Here is a 14,790-nt window from a genome sequence, read left to right as displayed (position 1 = left end):
CAGATTGGGTTAAAATTTATTTGTATAACTTAGAAAAACAATACAAAGTACTAGTGGAGGACAATTACTCTGAGAATAAGGGTTATTTTTTTAATCTCTTTATACATCTTGAAGTTAACAATGAAAGGTTCTATTATAACTTTTTTAAAATATATTTTTAATTGGTGGATAACTGCTTTACAATGTTGTTTTGGTTTCTACTGTACAACATGAATCAGCTATCAGTATACATGTATCTCCTCCCTTTTGAGCCTCCCTCTCAACTCCCCCATGATTAAGGGCTTCACAATAAACTTGGTAGTTCCTCATAATCTAGAAAAAAAAGTAAGGTATGCTTTCAGTATTGTTTGGATTTAAGAGCAAGTGCCTTGAAACAACCTAGATTAGAATATGAGTGATTTTAATTATTATTGCACTGTTCCAATCCCTTTGCTTAGAAATATTTCCTTATACTGTGATCTTTTTCACTCTAAAAATGGTACAAACATCACATGATCTTACCCAAAACAGCTCTGGAAATCCTTTTCATAGCGTTTACTGTCAGTGAATCGAGAACTGGAGGATTTAGCTCTGCAAATACAGCAGCCCTCTATACTTCGGTACATCTTTGGCTTGTGAAAACCAAACATCTTTTCTTCTGGGCAATAGCCTGTAAAGCCAAGGGAATTGACACAGTGTTGTTGAGGGCTATAACAAGAAACCATTAAAAGCAAGCTCTCTGCTCCACCCCTCCCCCTGCCACATGGTATTACATGACCAAGCCAGACAGGAGGGCTCTGGTGAAGACCTCTTGAATCTACCTCAATTCTTGGCACACGAGCACGCCAAGTGTCTAAAACAAACAGAACAGTTCTGATATATAACAAGGCTTCTCCAACCTCCTTCTACTATCCTGGCAAAAACTCACTCTAAAACTGCAGGAAGCAGGCATTTTCTAAAATTCAATTTTCTAAGAAGAGGACAGAGAAGACTAGCGTGCTGCAGTCCATGGGGTTGCAAAGAGTCAAATACAACTGACTGACTGCCCAACAACAAAGTAGAGAATACAACAAATTCTCTCTCCACTATCCTGGGAAACACCGGAATTATACATAGTGGAGGACACGTCCTAAAATTAAAGGTACCCCTTTTTACTCTGCATGTTTGCATTACTGTGATTCCCCTCTTGGAAAGTTCTGAGCATTTACCACAGGACTATAATCTGATACTAAGCACAGAAGTAGCTCAATGCATCAACCCACACTACTTTGCCCTATGGGAAATCAGAGGGGCTTTCTTCTGTGATAAACGGGAAGTTCTAAGCAGGCAAGTTATCCTTGAATTGAAACTACGGAAAGGAGGATGTAAAACATACAAAAAACTAGTGTTATAGTTTAAGAATGCTAATTTCATAAATCATTAAGACAGATTAAGAGTGAGCTCATGTTGCCTGACCAGTGGTCTGACCCTCAGTCGTTAACAGAGGTTTTTGAAGTTCTTCAATGAGGTGCTGTGCCTGAGAGCTATAATAGTGGGAGGCAGATGTTCAAAAATGTAGAGTGAGATAAACTGTGATTTCCATGATCAAAAAAACCCTCAACATCCATCAAGGAAGGAAGAAAGAACTCCAGGGCTGGTTGCAACAAAAAGGCAGCTGGTAGTAAACATATACCTTATAAATAATTTAGAATATCCAAACCAAGGACCAACTTCACAAAACATCTGGACTAAGAGGTGATGAAAATGTAATGAACAGAAACTAAACCCCAAAGGACAAATCCAGAGCAGGGCCTCTGTGTGTGTGGGCGTGTGGGTGCGCATGCACACACACACACACACACACACACACACACACACAAACATCACATAAAGCATAGAGAAAATGATTAAAATGAACTAGATTTGTACCCACAGTTTTAGGAGTTATAACCATGTTTTAAAAGGAATGCCATCCTTTTTAAAGTTCTTTTAGAAATACACTCAAATATATGAGTAAAACAAAAGCCTTGGTGTTTGTCTTTGAATGACCTCTTCCCTAACCTCTTTCCACTCCAATTCTGGTTAGCCATACCACAGTAAGTATTTATGAAAGTGATTTAGAAAAATAACCAAATAATTAGACTCTGTGTGTGTGCGTGTGTGTGTTTGAGATGAAGCAATTCTGAAATACAAAGGATTTAAAATTTGCTTTCAAGAAAATAATTTCTCAGCAAATAATTAGCCAAACACTTAAGTTTTCCTTTTAAACAGGGACTAGTGTTCTTTGATGTTTTTGAGAGGCAAGTAAAAGAAAGATGTGATGGATCAGAAGGCCACTGATGCATTTCAATAGTTAATTCTAAACTAAAAGTTAGTTTAAGAATTGTTAAAACAAACAAGAACATAATGTTTCTAGTTGATTAAGGTAATTGTTTTCATTAAGTGAGACTTTTTTGAAAGGAAAAAAATGAGGAAGGTGCTCAATATATAGTAGGAAAAGGCATAGACCTGTGAAATGAGGTAGATTTTTTTTTCAGTCTAACAAAAATTCACATGATAAATGAAAAGAAAATTGCCTCCTGAAGAAAACGGCCATGCACTGCTTTGGAAAAAACAATGTCAAACGACACAGGTTTATACAAACTTTAAAAGAAGTACTAAGAAAGTAGAAGCTACTGCTTTAATTTGTATATTCCTGTTTTGAGGCAAAAATGTAACACAACTCTTTCTAGTCATTACACCAACCTGCGGCCTCTCCAAATTCCCCTAATACCTTCCCATTATCATCAAGGTCAAAAGTCCACAGATCCTCCTGCAGTCGCCAGCTTCATCAATAGCTCCAGGAAACTTCAACCTCCCTTCTCCCTTCTCAGCAAGGACAGAGGAAGTACAGCAAGAAAGGCCAGTTCATTCCATTAATACACAGGCCAAATCCCATTACAGGACAGACTATTCTACCCTCACAATCCCCTTCCTACCACAAATAATAAACATACTATCAAAACTATAAAAAATTCGGGTCATCTCCAAGATATGAACTACTACCTTCACTGAGGCTGGATTTGACCAAGAAGTCATAGTTTGTGCCAGTTATCATGCTGGCAAGCTCCTAGGGAATATTAAGGCTATAGCTAAATATTACTTTCCTTTTCATCAGCAGCGATTGCGAATCAATTTTTGTTGGTGGTAGGAATCGCCACAAAACTTACCCAATAGTAAGTGAAACAATCCACTCTTCTGCCTGAGAAATGTTCTTCTTAGACATCAGAGAAAATCTAATAGCCTGATGTCTTCTGACTGATATCTTTTATGTAGCTCTGCAACCTTGTTTTTCCTGACAAAATTCTGCCTAAACAGCTGAGTGGGGAGTCTGAATTCTAGGGTTCACCCTCTTTCAGTGCTAAGTGCAGTAAGGGGGCAGGCACCTGTCCTGATGCAACACACAAGTAGCACATGAGCCTTTTAATGGATGATTACTTAATAAACCTAGTAAACCTTTTCTGAGCTTATTCCTGCACTTGAGAGGCACCTGGGAATCTGCAGTAAATACACAGGGGTTTCATTTTGGGCTTTGTTTACAAGCAACCCACTTAAGCAGTGATTGGTGTTTAACCATTTTGAGCTTTGGGGAGGCCAGAGAGTAACTCAAAGTTTTCACAAAACCTACAGACCCACTAATGTTTTAAAAAATAAAAAACCTTATCTAATCTCTGGGAAAAAACTAAGACACAAAATGGCTCTGAAACCAAGTTACTTTATATATTTGAGAGAAGGTTGTGAGTGAGCATGGCACAATTTGATTTTAAACTTGGGATTTCTATTATCTCAACAAACGAAGTGGTCTTTAGAATACTTCTTCCCTATAAAACACTGAATCACTATGTTGTTTTGTATACCTGAAATTAACATAATAAAAAGTAACATAATAAAACTGAATCAACTTCAGTTTTTAAAAGAGTATTTCTTTCCTAAGCTCACATTTGTACAATATTAAATGATTCCTCCAGAACAACCTATTTGTTCAAATTATTAGTGATTTTTGCATGTATTCTTACAGATGTCACATCACTCAGCAGTGCTTTAATAGAAGGAAGCCAATGCCATCTGCTTCCTAATTGATGAATAGTTACAGATGAGAGTAGACTCCATATAATATCACCCTTAAGTATTTGCAGAATCAGAAAAAATTTTACCTTTGAAATAAAGGCAAAAATAAAAGACTTAAAATGCTGATTTAAAAACTGCCATTTGCCTTCTAAAAATAAGACAGTAGCGGTGGTTGCAAAACTCTAAATATACTAAAAGCTACTGAATTGTATACTTTGAGAGTGAATTTTATGATATATAAATTATTACAATAAGCTTGTTTCTAAAAATAAAAAGATTGGGTTTGGAAGTCTCTTGACTTTATTCATCTTTGTAACCTCAGCACCTCAATATTGTCAATCATGTAATATGTACTCAATAAATGTGTGGATTAAACTTTTTTAAAAAACCATCATTTGTACAGTACTTCATGTTTGATAAAGCACTTTCACTGACATTTCTTTACCTACTGTCAGCCAAAAAGCCACAATTTTTAAAAAACATTGTAACAGTTAAAGACAAACCAACCATGCTGAAATTACTGTTCTGTCCAATTTAATTTAATCTCAAAAATTAAAGTTAATAGCTAAGTCAGCAAAAGCCATAAGAGAAATAACTGTAATTACATGAACAAATAGCATACAGAGACAGCAATGTGAGTTTTTAAAATACAACAATCAATTTTGAACATTTGTTTTGATTGACTTATTGGGGTTTCATCTACTTTAAAACTGTAAATTTCATAAAAATTCAATGATCAACTTAATGAAAGGATGGGGAAATGCATCCTTAGTGTTGAAGCAAGGAAAGCGTGAAGTAACCACTGTTTATCAAGATACAAAAGAGCCAATTCTAATCTGATTTAATGAGACTATGAACCCAAAGAGCAGGATGATGTCTTAGTACACTTAATATAGCACACATAATGTAAGTTTACCGAGCACAGAATAACATGAGGGTGAAGTAATCTTCACAACCTTATACAAAGGCTGTATAAGAAGTTTTCTGATAGTTCCAAGCTTAAAGATGATCTCTTTTAATTTTTAGTAATACCAAATACTTGATTTGGTATCAACTAAGGAACAGTATGAAGAATCTTGAAAAATGCTAATTTTAGAGCTTTTAGTACCCTTTCTAACATGGAATTAGGAGACAGTGAGATGAAGATCTTAATTCTGCAGAGTATTTTCTTATCTTTCAAATCTTATAAGGGTTCTTATTATGATATATGTAACATCTATTAGGTTCACCTCAGTTGGTATGCTTTGAAGGACACCAATAGCTCCTCCAATGTAATAACTTCCCCAATTCCATTTTCTAGATTCCTTCTGGGTAGTTGTTTTTCTTATATTCAAAAATACCTTTCAGGGGCTTCCCTGGTGGTCCAGTGGTTAAAAATTCGCCTGCCAACGCAGAGGACATGGGTTCCATCCCTCGTCCAAGAAGATTCCACGTGCCCTGTGCCACAGCTACTGAGGCCGCACGCCCTGCCTAAAGTCCACGCTCCACAACGAGAGAGGCCACTGCAGTGAGAAGCTCGCGCACCACACCTAGAGAGCAGCCCCAGCTTGCTGCACCAGAGAAAGTTCCAGTGCAGCAAAGACGACTCAACACATCCAAGAAACAAAATAAACAAATGTTTTAAAATCGTTTTTTCAAAATTCAAAATGCACTGGATGGACCAGGTAGAAGAAAACAGAAGTAAATATGCCAAAGATGATGATAAATCAGCTTTTATAGTTAACGTTGTAACTTGCCCATACCATCTTGAGAAGTGAAATTCTGATGCACAAATTAGGGGTGCAACCTCCCAAATTAAAACATTTCTCAATTGTCCTTCATTTTCAAGAGACCAAACCCTATAGCTTCTAATCATTTTCTCTAAAAAACCAAATGACCTAGACTTCTTTTCTAAAAAAAGCACACATAAAATACTGTGCCTGCATACATGCTCAGGTACTGTGTCCAGCTCTTTGTGACCCCTTGGACTATAGCCCACCAGTCTTCTCTGTCCGTGGAATTTTCTGGGAAAAAATACTAGAGTGAGTTGCCATTTCCTCCTCCAGGGAATCTTCCTGACCCAGGGATCGACCCCACGTCTCCTGCATCCCCTGCACTGCCAGGCAGATTCTTTACCACTGCGCCACAATGTAAATGTCCATGGATTCTCAGACTGGTTAAAGTATGGTGTCTTCATACTACAGGATACCCTTTCAGCCCTTAAAAGAAGGCAGTAGAGATCTACAACATGTGCAGGGAGGGAAGTTTTTTAAGATATCTTGTTATATAGTATGTTTTTAATGAGATCTTGAATACACAACCTGGCTTTTTAAAATAGACATTTAAGAACCAATAACTAGCAATGGTCTTTGAGGGGTGCAAGAATGAAGGAGGTTTACTTTCACTTTACTCCCTTCTATACTATTTTTTTTTTTAATCAAGAGCACCATACCCCAAAACTTTTAGTCATCATCACATATCTTGACTTAACTAAAGAGGAATCTGAAAAAGCCCAAAGAACTTAAATAAACTTCCTCAAAGACATACAGATGAAGAGATACACATTAGCAAATACATTCCACAAGAGAGCATACAGAATAGACTAGTAAAATCAGAACAGACAGAACAGAATGGGAAGGAAACTGCAGAGACGAGACAAGCAAAAGATTTGTAAAGTGGGAAGGAAACAGCAGTGAACAAAGAGGAAAGGAACCAAGCAACCAAAGACAACTCTGAAGGGAAGGAGATGCATTTTTTAGAGCTGAACTTTAAACGGCATGATTATGGGAAAGGAAGAGAAATAAATACGAAAAAGCACTTATGATCCAAAGTTAAGTGCCATCTCGAGTGCCTGAAACTGGTAATGCCACCTTCGACACCATTTTAGTCACCGGTATGCTGTCTTTAATCACATGTAAGTACAGGTTCTAGTAAACACTAACAGTGTAACTGTAGCAACACTCTTCACAAAGCGTCAAATAGGATTGTTTTGTGTTCTCCCACTGCCAGGCCACTTGGTTGCAGTATTCCCCTACAAAAAGATGTTTCAGCAGTGCTTAAGGAAAACCATGGGGCAATCAAACACTACTATTTCCTCTTACCTGCTTCTAGTAGATACCTACCCACATCCCAACACCAAAGTTTCTGAATTTATTAATTCACTTTTTCCAAGTGAAATTTAAAAATTTAAACTTGCCTGGAGAAAAACAGAAAGAGGTGGTGGATGCCCACTTATCTGCCAAAAGCTTCTCCAAACATGTACCCAGACTGAGAAATTATATGATAAAATATTTATCCAGTGCTGCCTATGGAATCCACGCTCAGTAGAAGACCCTAGAACTCCTCCTACAGGAAAGGGGTCACACTCAGAAATTAAGTCTTCAGCTGACATAGCACAGGCTAAAAATAAAAATCACAAATCCAGGTCTCTGAGTTTTAGACAGTGTAAAAACAAATACTAGGTCTTCCCATTTTGATACTGTAAAAACAAAACAAAACTGGGTATTCCAATTTCAAATTCCAGTGAATGAGAAAGTTAAAGGTTGGGGGGATAGTATTTATTTGCTTTTAAAGGATGATTATTAGTTAGGAAATGTGACTACCGTGAGTGTGATGAAGAAGTCAAACTGGAGTCTATATTTCTGCTTGTGTCTTTACAAGTGAATAGACAGTCACCTCAAATTTTTTTGTCCTCTGTAATATTAGGGTAAAAACTTACTTCTACTTTCCAGGAATGCTGTGGAGCAAGAATATGAAAACATCAGTGTATGCATACCATTTATTTCCTTAAATTTATGACTTGCACATTATAGAAATATAAACTCTTGTCTGTCCCAAGACACACCCAACTAACTAAAATGAGGGTAGAATCCTGATTTCTGAAGGTTTTAAGAACAAGTTTGTGGGGAAGGAGGAACTTAATTTCCAGAGATTTTAAGTTTATGAAATGACCATATTCCTTTCCATGAAGGTTGTTCTCCATTTTCAAACTTGACAAAAATGTTAAGAAAGTACATACCTGGTCTAACCCAAATCTCAGCAAAGTTCCTAAAGCTCTCTGAAGCACAAGGACTGGCAGTCCTAACCTTTAAATGCCCTCCTGATTATATAGTCTTCTCTTCCAAACATATTCTTTTTGTGTTCACCTAACCTGGCTTTAATCCATATAATCACATAAAAAATCTGAAAGTCAACCAGGTGCTCCCTTCTCTTCTTCTGCAAGATCTCTACCATCTCCATGATGAAGTCCTTAGAGAATCTGCTTCTACTTTCACTTCTCTGGTTCATGTTCCTTCCATTCCCATTGTCTGTTTGTCCCTCATTATGGTGTTTGAACTTCTGTCAGAGCCTCATAACTGACTTATAAGGCTGCACCCTTCAAATAGGTGGTATCGTCCTAAAAAGTTCAAATATTAATATTCCTTCCAAGGTACAAACACTTGGATATCAGGATAATATCCAAACTCCTTGGCAAGAAATTCAAAGCTTTTCAGGATCTAGTCCCGTCTACCAGCTACTCCCAACATAGAATTCTGATATTCCAGGAGTGTCAAATCAACCTTAATAACTAGCCATATCAATACTTAAGGCTGCTATTTCTGTCCAAATGGTTTCTCCTTCATCCTCTTAACCTAAGAAATTACTTGAGAATTACATTTTTTATAAAACCTTTCCATTCCTAACAAACACACTGGATTTCACGTACTTGTTTAAGGTATTGTTCCCTCTGTGCTTAGTCACTCACTGGTGTCAGACTCTGCAACCCCATGGACTGTAGCCCACCAGGCTCCTCTGTCCGTGGAGATTCTCCAAGCAAGAATACTGGAGTGGGTTGCCATGCCTTCCTCCAGGGGATTGCTCCCTATACTCAATGATAAACTGTTACAGGACAGAAACTATTAATAAGTCTTACATTACAACCAGGTGCTGACTGTACATCGTATACAGAACTGCACGGAACTTGCTAAGAAGTGTGGGGTAGACAAAATGGAGTTGAACAGTGTTTGTAAGGGCATGAAATAGGAATGGTGTCCACAATAAAGACGGGCATTAAAAAAAAAACAAAAAACAAAACTGATGTTGTGAACAATGTCATTTTTCTTTAACATTTAGTTTCTAAACTTTTGCACCCCCCCCCAAAAAAGTGGGCTTTAAAGATTTCCAAGAAATATAAACCAAATGAATGACTTTAATCAGAAAAGACTAATAGTAAACAAGTCAACGTTTTCATAACAATTGGTAGAAAAAATATTTCTTGCTGATTTCAAGCAGGCATGTGTAGAGGAAGGGAGGATTAAGAGAACAATGTGTGTAGAAATGAATCTCAAAATGAGAGCTATTTAAACTCAGCATACATTAACATCAACCAAATTAAAATAACATTAAGCCAAAGCAAACTTATAGTAGGTGGAAACAGCTAAATATGAAGCTAAAAAAATTATTTTAGTTAAACTGCAACTTTTTTACTTGAATATGTAATAGCAAATGTGTCTGTGACTTCTATATTTCTAGTACAAAAAGAAAACTCTCCCTTGAAAATAAACTCCCTTCTTTTGGATTAGCTGCATTTCCATAATACAGAAAACCACTCAGTTGCAGATTCAATTAAAAGGGAAACTGAAAAAGAGAAACTGGAGAACCAAAAGATAACAAAATATTTTCAATTTATAACAGGACACTCTTGTGGACAAATCAGAAAGAAGATGGTATTTTCTAGATTTCCACTGGACTTTCTGATGTTACCTGGTTGAATCAGAATTAGATTGGCAACCAGGAGTTTAAGGCAGTGCCTTCCCAGAAACAGTTTCTGAAGGTGGGGGATGGGGCCAAAAACAATTATTCTTTCCACTTCTCATTTACTAAATTATGTATTCCAGCAAGGAAACTGATCCAAACCTGTTTTGTCTTCTGCAAAATATCTACTTTCCAAAGTTGTGAGGACAACAGGTTGTATTACCAAGCACATGATTTACTTATTTACATCCCCGAGAACCAGATATGATTACTGCTATTTTGCAGATGACAAAATCTGACTACAAACAAAGCGACTTGCTTAAGATGATCACATCTTTGGAAACCAAGCGTCTTTGGATCACGTCTTTTCAACCCCATAGACTTCTGAACACTAACCTAGGGCCTCAACAAATGTACTTCCCTCCTTCTTAGCCAATTACATGCCTAGCACTGCTTAGGAAGAAAAAGAAAATGTAATACTTTTAAAGCAACCTACTATGTGCCTAGCACAGTAAATTAATGTGTCCTTGCAACAGCTTATGACGTTGGTCTACATTTCAAATTAGCTTTTAAGTTTTTCCCAATGAGAAACTTATTTTACATGGAAAATCATTCTCAAAATGCTTTTGTGACATAAATCTGCCTGACTGTGAGCTTATGAGCCAGGTTTTCCCAGGGTCTGACTGCCAACTCTAGAGAAAAAACTGATCATTCAGGTTCCAGATATACAGAATAGTACTGTGCAACAGCAGTCTTGAGGCCCACCCAAGATTCTAGAACATACTATGTATTGAACTTTTTATCTCCAATCTCTTACAAAAGTAATGCAAAACGAGAAGGCAGCACAGACCTTGTCTGTGTCTTTCCCACTCTCAACTCATTTACCTTGATAAACCAAATCTCTGCTGCACATATCATCTGATATTTAAAACAGAAGCCTTAAACTCTAGATACACTTGAAATTTCTCAGAACATTGAAATCTAGCTGTAACTCGGCTATGAAATACTAATTAAGAAAACAAATTAAAGAATCTCAGTGTATTGGCAAAGCTCATATGCGTTTTATTAATAAATACCTGACCCAGAGAAATAACTCCCCAAAGGAAAGCCATAAGGTTATTAAATCTGAAGTTTCTCATTCTCTTGACAAGATGTTTCTGTTCATTTCAGAAATGTACTAATATTGGCAGCCTTTAGGTATTTGTCATTCGGTCAACCAAAACTTGGGCGAAAAGAGTATACTGAATAGCAAAACAACGAAAGCACAAAACTGGTTTCAATTTGTATGGATAGTCTGGTATGTGTGGGCGTGGCCCTCAAAGGATATTTTTATTTTTCAGTAAACGCCACTTTTAGATTCTAACCCTTAAACATGATCAAAATACAGGAGCAATAAGGAAAGAAACAACAGACACGGTGCTGCTTATCGGATGTCTAGACTGCAAGCAAACCCCAAATACCAAAGAAGCATCCATGTGTCAAACCAGCATAATTTCTGAGCTGTGCCTGGGGCCACATACCAAAAAAAAGTTAGCTTGAAAAGAAAATCTAAGAGGGGTAACCAGCAGGTCAAGCCCAGTTCACAGGAACTAGGAAGAGCTAGCAGGGACAGCTAACCGTTACCTTATATCATCCCCTTGAGCAGCTTCCTCCCCAGCCCCCACAGAAAATCTCCTAGAAAGGCCTAACTCCTACGTGCTAGCTTCTTCAAGGTCGTCCAAAGATAACGCAGGAACCTGAGCTGAGCACACCTTTAGGCCAAAAGATTCCCCCTTGCCCAAACCATTACGTAAATACTTTAAATGCCATAGCCCACCAGAAACAAAGTCCCAGAAGTTTATTCAGATTGAGCAACTAATAAACGTTTTCGGTTTTGTAACATCAATTATGAAAACGCTCAAGAGTGACAAACTCCAGTTAAAAAACAGGTGCTTTGAGTACTTTTAATGACAAGGTCAAATTCATTTTTTAAAAAAATTATTAGGAGAAAGGCGGGGTTGGGGCGGGGGCACTTTTCTTAAGCTTCCTTAGGATAATTTGAGTGAGGAGTGCGCGGAAGGACGGATGGGGAGAAACTGTTTAGCACTGGGTTCATGTTTGGCTACACAGTAATTCCTGGTCTTCCGGGTGCCTGGAGTAATCGAAGATTAGAGAGAAAATAAAAACAAAGAAACCAAGTAGGGGTCAGAGTTACCAGAACAAACTCTGCACCGCGCGACCACCCCAAGTAGCACCTCCCCAACCAAAACAGCCCTGGCCACAGCCGGCCCCCCCTCCCACACGTAAACACACAAAGACCAGAGCTGCACGCACGGTTTGCCCACAGTCCTCACTTCCCTTTGTAGGACAACGGGAGCCCCGAAGTTCCCTGCGGTTGCTTTTTGGGTGTCGTCGGGGCTGGGTCCCCTGAACGTGCGGGCCGCGGCTCGGCTCGGGGGAAGGGGTGCTCGCCGGTTTCCCCGAAAGCAGCAAAATGCCTCCCCGTCCCGCCCCAGTCCTCCGCGGTGGCCCCAGGCTGCGCTTCCCCCCGGGCACGCGGCGACGGCCGAGAGAGAGACACCCAGGCAGCAAACAGAACAGCTCCCCGGCGGACCCGTGGGTAAATACAGCAGCTGGGGTCGGGAGGAAAGTTCCAGTGGAGAGCTGCCCGCAGGGGAGGGGGGTGGCGGCGAGAGGGAAGCGCGTCCCTCTCCGCCGCCTCCCTCACCTGCGCCGGAACAACGGGCCCCGCGCCCGCCCACCCGGCCGGCCCGGCGCCTCCCGCAGGCCGCGCCTCCCGCACGCCGTGCTGCCGGGGCTTGTTCCTCCTCATGGCTTTGCCCTGACGTAATTCAAACATGGCAACAGTTCGACTTCAAAGGCGGATCCACAGACCTCCCAGACGCAGGCTCCGGCCCCGGGGAGCGGGCCGAGCCCTCGCGGCTGCTCTCTCCCGGGCCCTCGGCCGTCGCGGCACCCGGCGCCCCGGCTCCAGCGCCAAGCCCCGACTGCTGCCCCTCGGCCGCCCGCCGCGAGGAAGCACGCCGCCTCCCCCACGCGCTCCGGCACCGCACCGCGCACAAGTAGCGTCGCCAAAGTTTCCCCGAGAGGGGCCGAGGGACAAAAGCCCCTCCCGAAACTCGCCCGAACTTAGGAGGGCCCGGCCTGCAAGGCGGCCGCCTCCAGCGCCGGCCGGGCCCGCACCGGCACATGCAGCTCTTTGTTTTCTGTCCAGCCGGGCGCTGCCTACGTGCAGCATCAGGGGCGTGGGATTGTTTCCCAGGGGGAGACACTTGACGATCGCCCAGGGGAAGGGTCCGGATCCGGCGCCCCGGGAGTCTGGGGCTGGTCCCGCCCTCCTCCCCAAGCAGTAGGCCCATTTAATCAAAGTTTTGCAATGTCCTTGATGAGAAACGCCCGAATCCCCCGCCCCGCACCGGCCAAGAGTTGGCGACTTTCACTCTGCTTTTTAAACTGGCAAGACGCCATCATCAGCAAGTCACATTGTCCGGCCGGCCAGCCCCGACAGCGCCCGCATCTCCCCGCTAACCGCGAGCCCGACACTCAGTCGAACCCCGGACCAAACCCGGGTTGTAGCCCCAGCACGTGGTCTGTCACGCTCCCCACAAAAAGCAGTGCCCTCCAGAGTTCCCGCACTCCTCAGGCGCAGACAACGCCGCTGCCTCCATCCCGGAGTCAACTCGGCTCCGACTGGCCATCTTAAGCCGCACACCGTCGCCCTAGAGAGCTCCGCGGCGCCCACTTTATACGCTACAGGTGAATAAATTTGCGAACCAAACTTGGGGCTCCACCGACACCCCGGACGCCTGCGCTGTCTGGGCGCGGCCCGAGGAGAGGCGTTTGCGAGCCGGGGCCGCTTCCGAGCGGCCGCGTGTTGCTCATTGTCGCATCCGCATCCCTCCGGAGTTGGGCGGACAACGCCACCCGCGTGCACTGTGGCCACGCCGGCACCGACCCGAAAGGCCGATTTAAACCCCCTTCGCCCTCCAGCTCGCAAGTAGGCGGCAACTTAGTTTCCGAGCAAGGGGCGTTCATTGTCCACCCTCCTGACAACACGCCCGAGGGGCCGCAAGAAACTAAACCACGAGGGCCAACAACGGCGCCCGGCCACTCCCGGGCGCGCGCCCACGCGGGTGCACAGACCCGGGGCCCCTCTGCAATCGCCAGCAAGTCCTTTTCTCTGGGGCCTTTAAGCCACCGGGCTCCCTTTCGCTAGCGAACACTGCGGCTGCGAAAAGTCATTGTCACCTTCAACGTGGATCCCTCAACTCTGGCGACTCCTCACCTCTTTCCTGGCTCCATTCACTTCCCCCACCCCAAGACTTTCGCTTTTCCTCAAATAACCTCCCCAATTAAAAAGGGCACACTAAACATGCAGATACAAAAGAATCTGGGGTCTGAAGATCACGAAAACAGCGCTCCCCGAAATGCCATCTCCAAGACAAAACTTCCTGTGTGTATAAATGTGTGCGTGTGTCTGTAGAAGGACTGGGGGAGGTAGTGAGGTGAGGTGAAAAGAGAAAAGAAACCACTCTGAAATCAAAGCCTCGTGAGACAGTTTTGCACCACAGTAATGGTTCGAGTTACTCACCTTCCAAAAGCAGCCGTTCCACGCGCAATAACGTTCCCGAGGGGCACAGTGCACGCCAAGTCAATCCCCCCTTCAATCGCTCCCTCCTCCTCAACTGCCTTGTCTAGAAAGATTGTCTCCTGCAGTTCTGCAGTTGCTACCGCTGGCGGGGAAGGTGTAGATTCCGCTTTCCCTCTGCGCACGCGCGGCTCCCGGTACAAAATTCTCCTGAATCGAACTTATTTGCATACGGGCGCGCGCGCGTCGAGGGCTGGGAGGGGAAAAGGCCCGGCGGCCGAGCGCGCTCCCGAGGCCTCTATTGTCCTTTTAAGGGGAGAAGCGCCGTGGCGCGGGAAACGCGGCGGCCAGAGGGAAACGGGGGCGGGGGCTGCTTACTACGGCTGACGTCACGTAAACAAACGCCCTCTGCCTTGAGGCGGAGG

General features: G+C 42.5%; 1 protein-coding gene across 7 annotated transcripts in view; it reads right to left on the bottom strand.

Annotated features, from left to right (window-relative positions):
- Positions 1 to 14,566, bottom strand: part of SINHCAF (SIN3-HDAC complex associated factor) — a 29,666-nt gene extending 15,100 nt beyond the window's left edge. Inside the window, exons 1-2 of one of the 7 annotated variants that reach the window (XM_019961380.2) lie at positions 14,369 to 14,566; positions 502 to 649 (exon numbers count right to left, since the gene is read on the bottom strand). In XM_019961380.2, the coding sequence (XP_019816939.1) occupies positions 502 to 629 (128 nt within the window). In that variant the 5' untranslated portion in view covers positions 630 to 649; positions 14,369 to 14,566. Of the gene's footprint in view, positions 1 to 501; positions 650 to 752; positions 5,380 to 5,405; positions 7,634 to 12,090; positions 12,347 to 12,370; positions 12,506 to 12,651; positions 13,502 to 13,551; positions 14,340 to 14,368 lie in introns of those variants that run through there. The other 6 variants (XM_070789866.1, XM_019961381.2, XM_070789869.1 and 3 more) reach the window with 6 other exon arrangements.
- Positions 14,567 to 14,790: the final 224 nt, after the last annotated feature.

The sequence above is a fragment of the Bos indicus genome, chromosome 5 (assembly GCF_029378745.1).
Source record: "Bos indicus isolate NIAB-ARS_2022 breed Sahiwal x Tharparkar chromosome 5, NIAB-ARS_B.indTharparkar_mat_pri_1.0, whole genome shotgun sequence".
Classification (NCBI taxonomy): Eukaryota; Metazoa; Chordata; class Mammalia; order Artiodactyla; family Bovidae; genus Bos; species Bos indicus.
The sequence above is the reverse complement of the archived record's forward strand: the minus strand, read 5'-3'. Positions and strand labels throughout refer to the sequence as shown.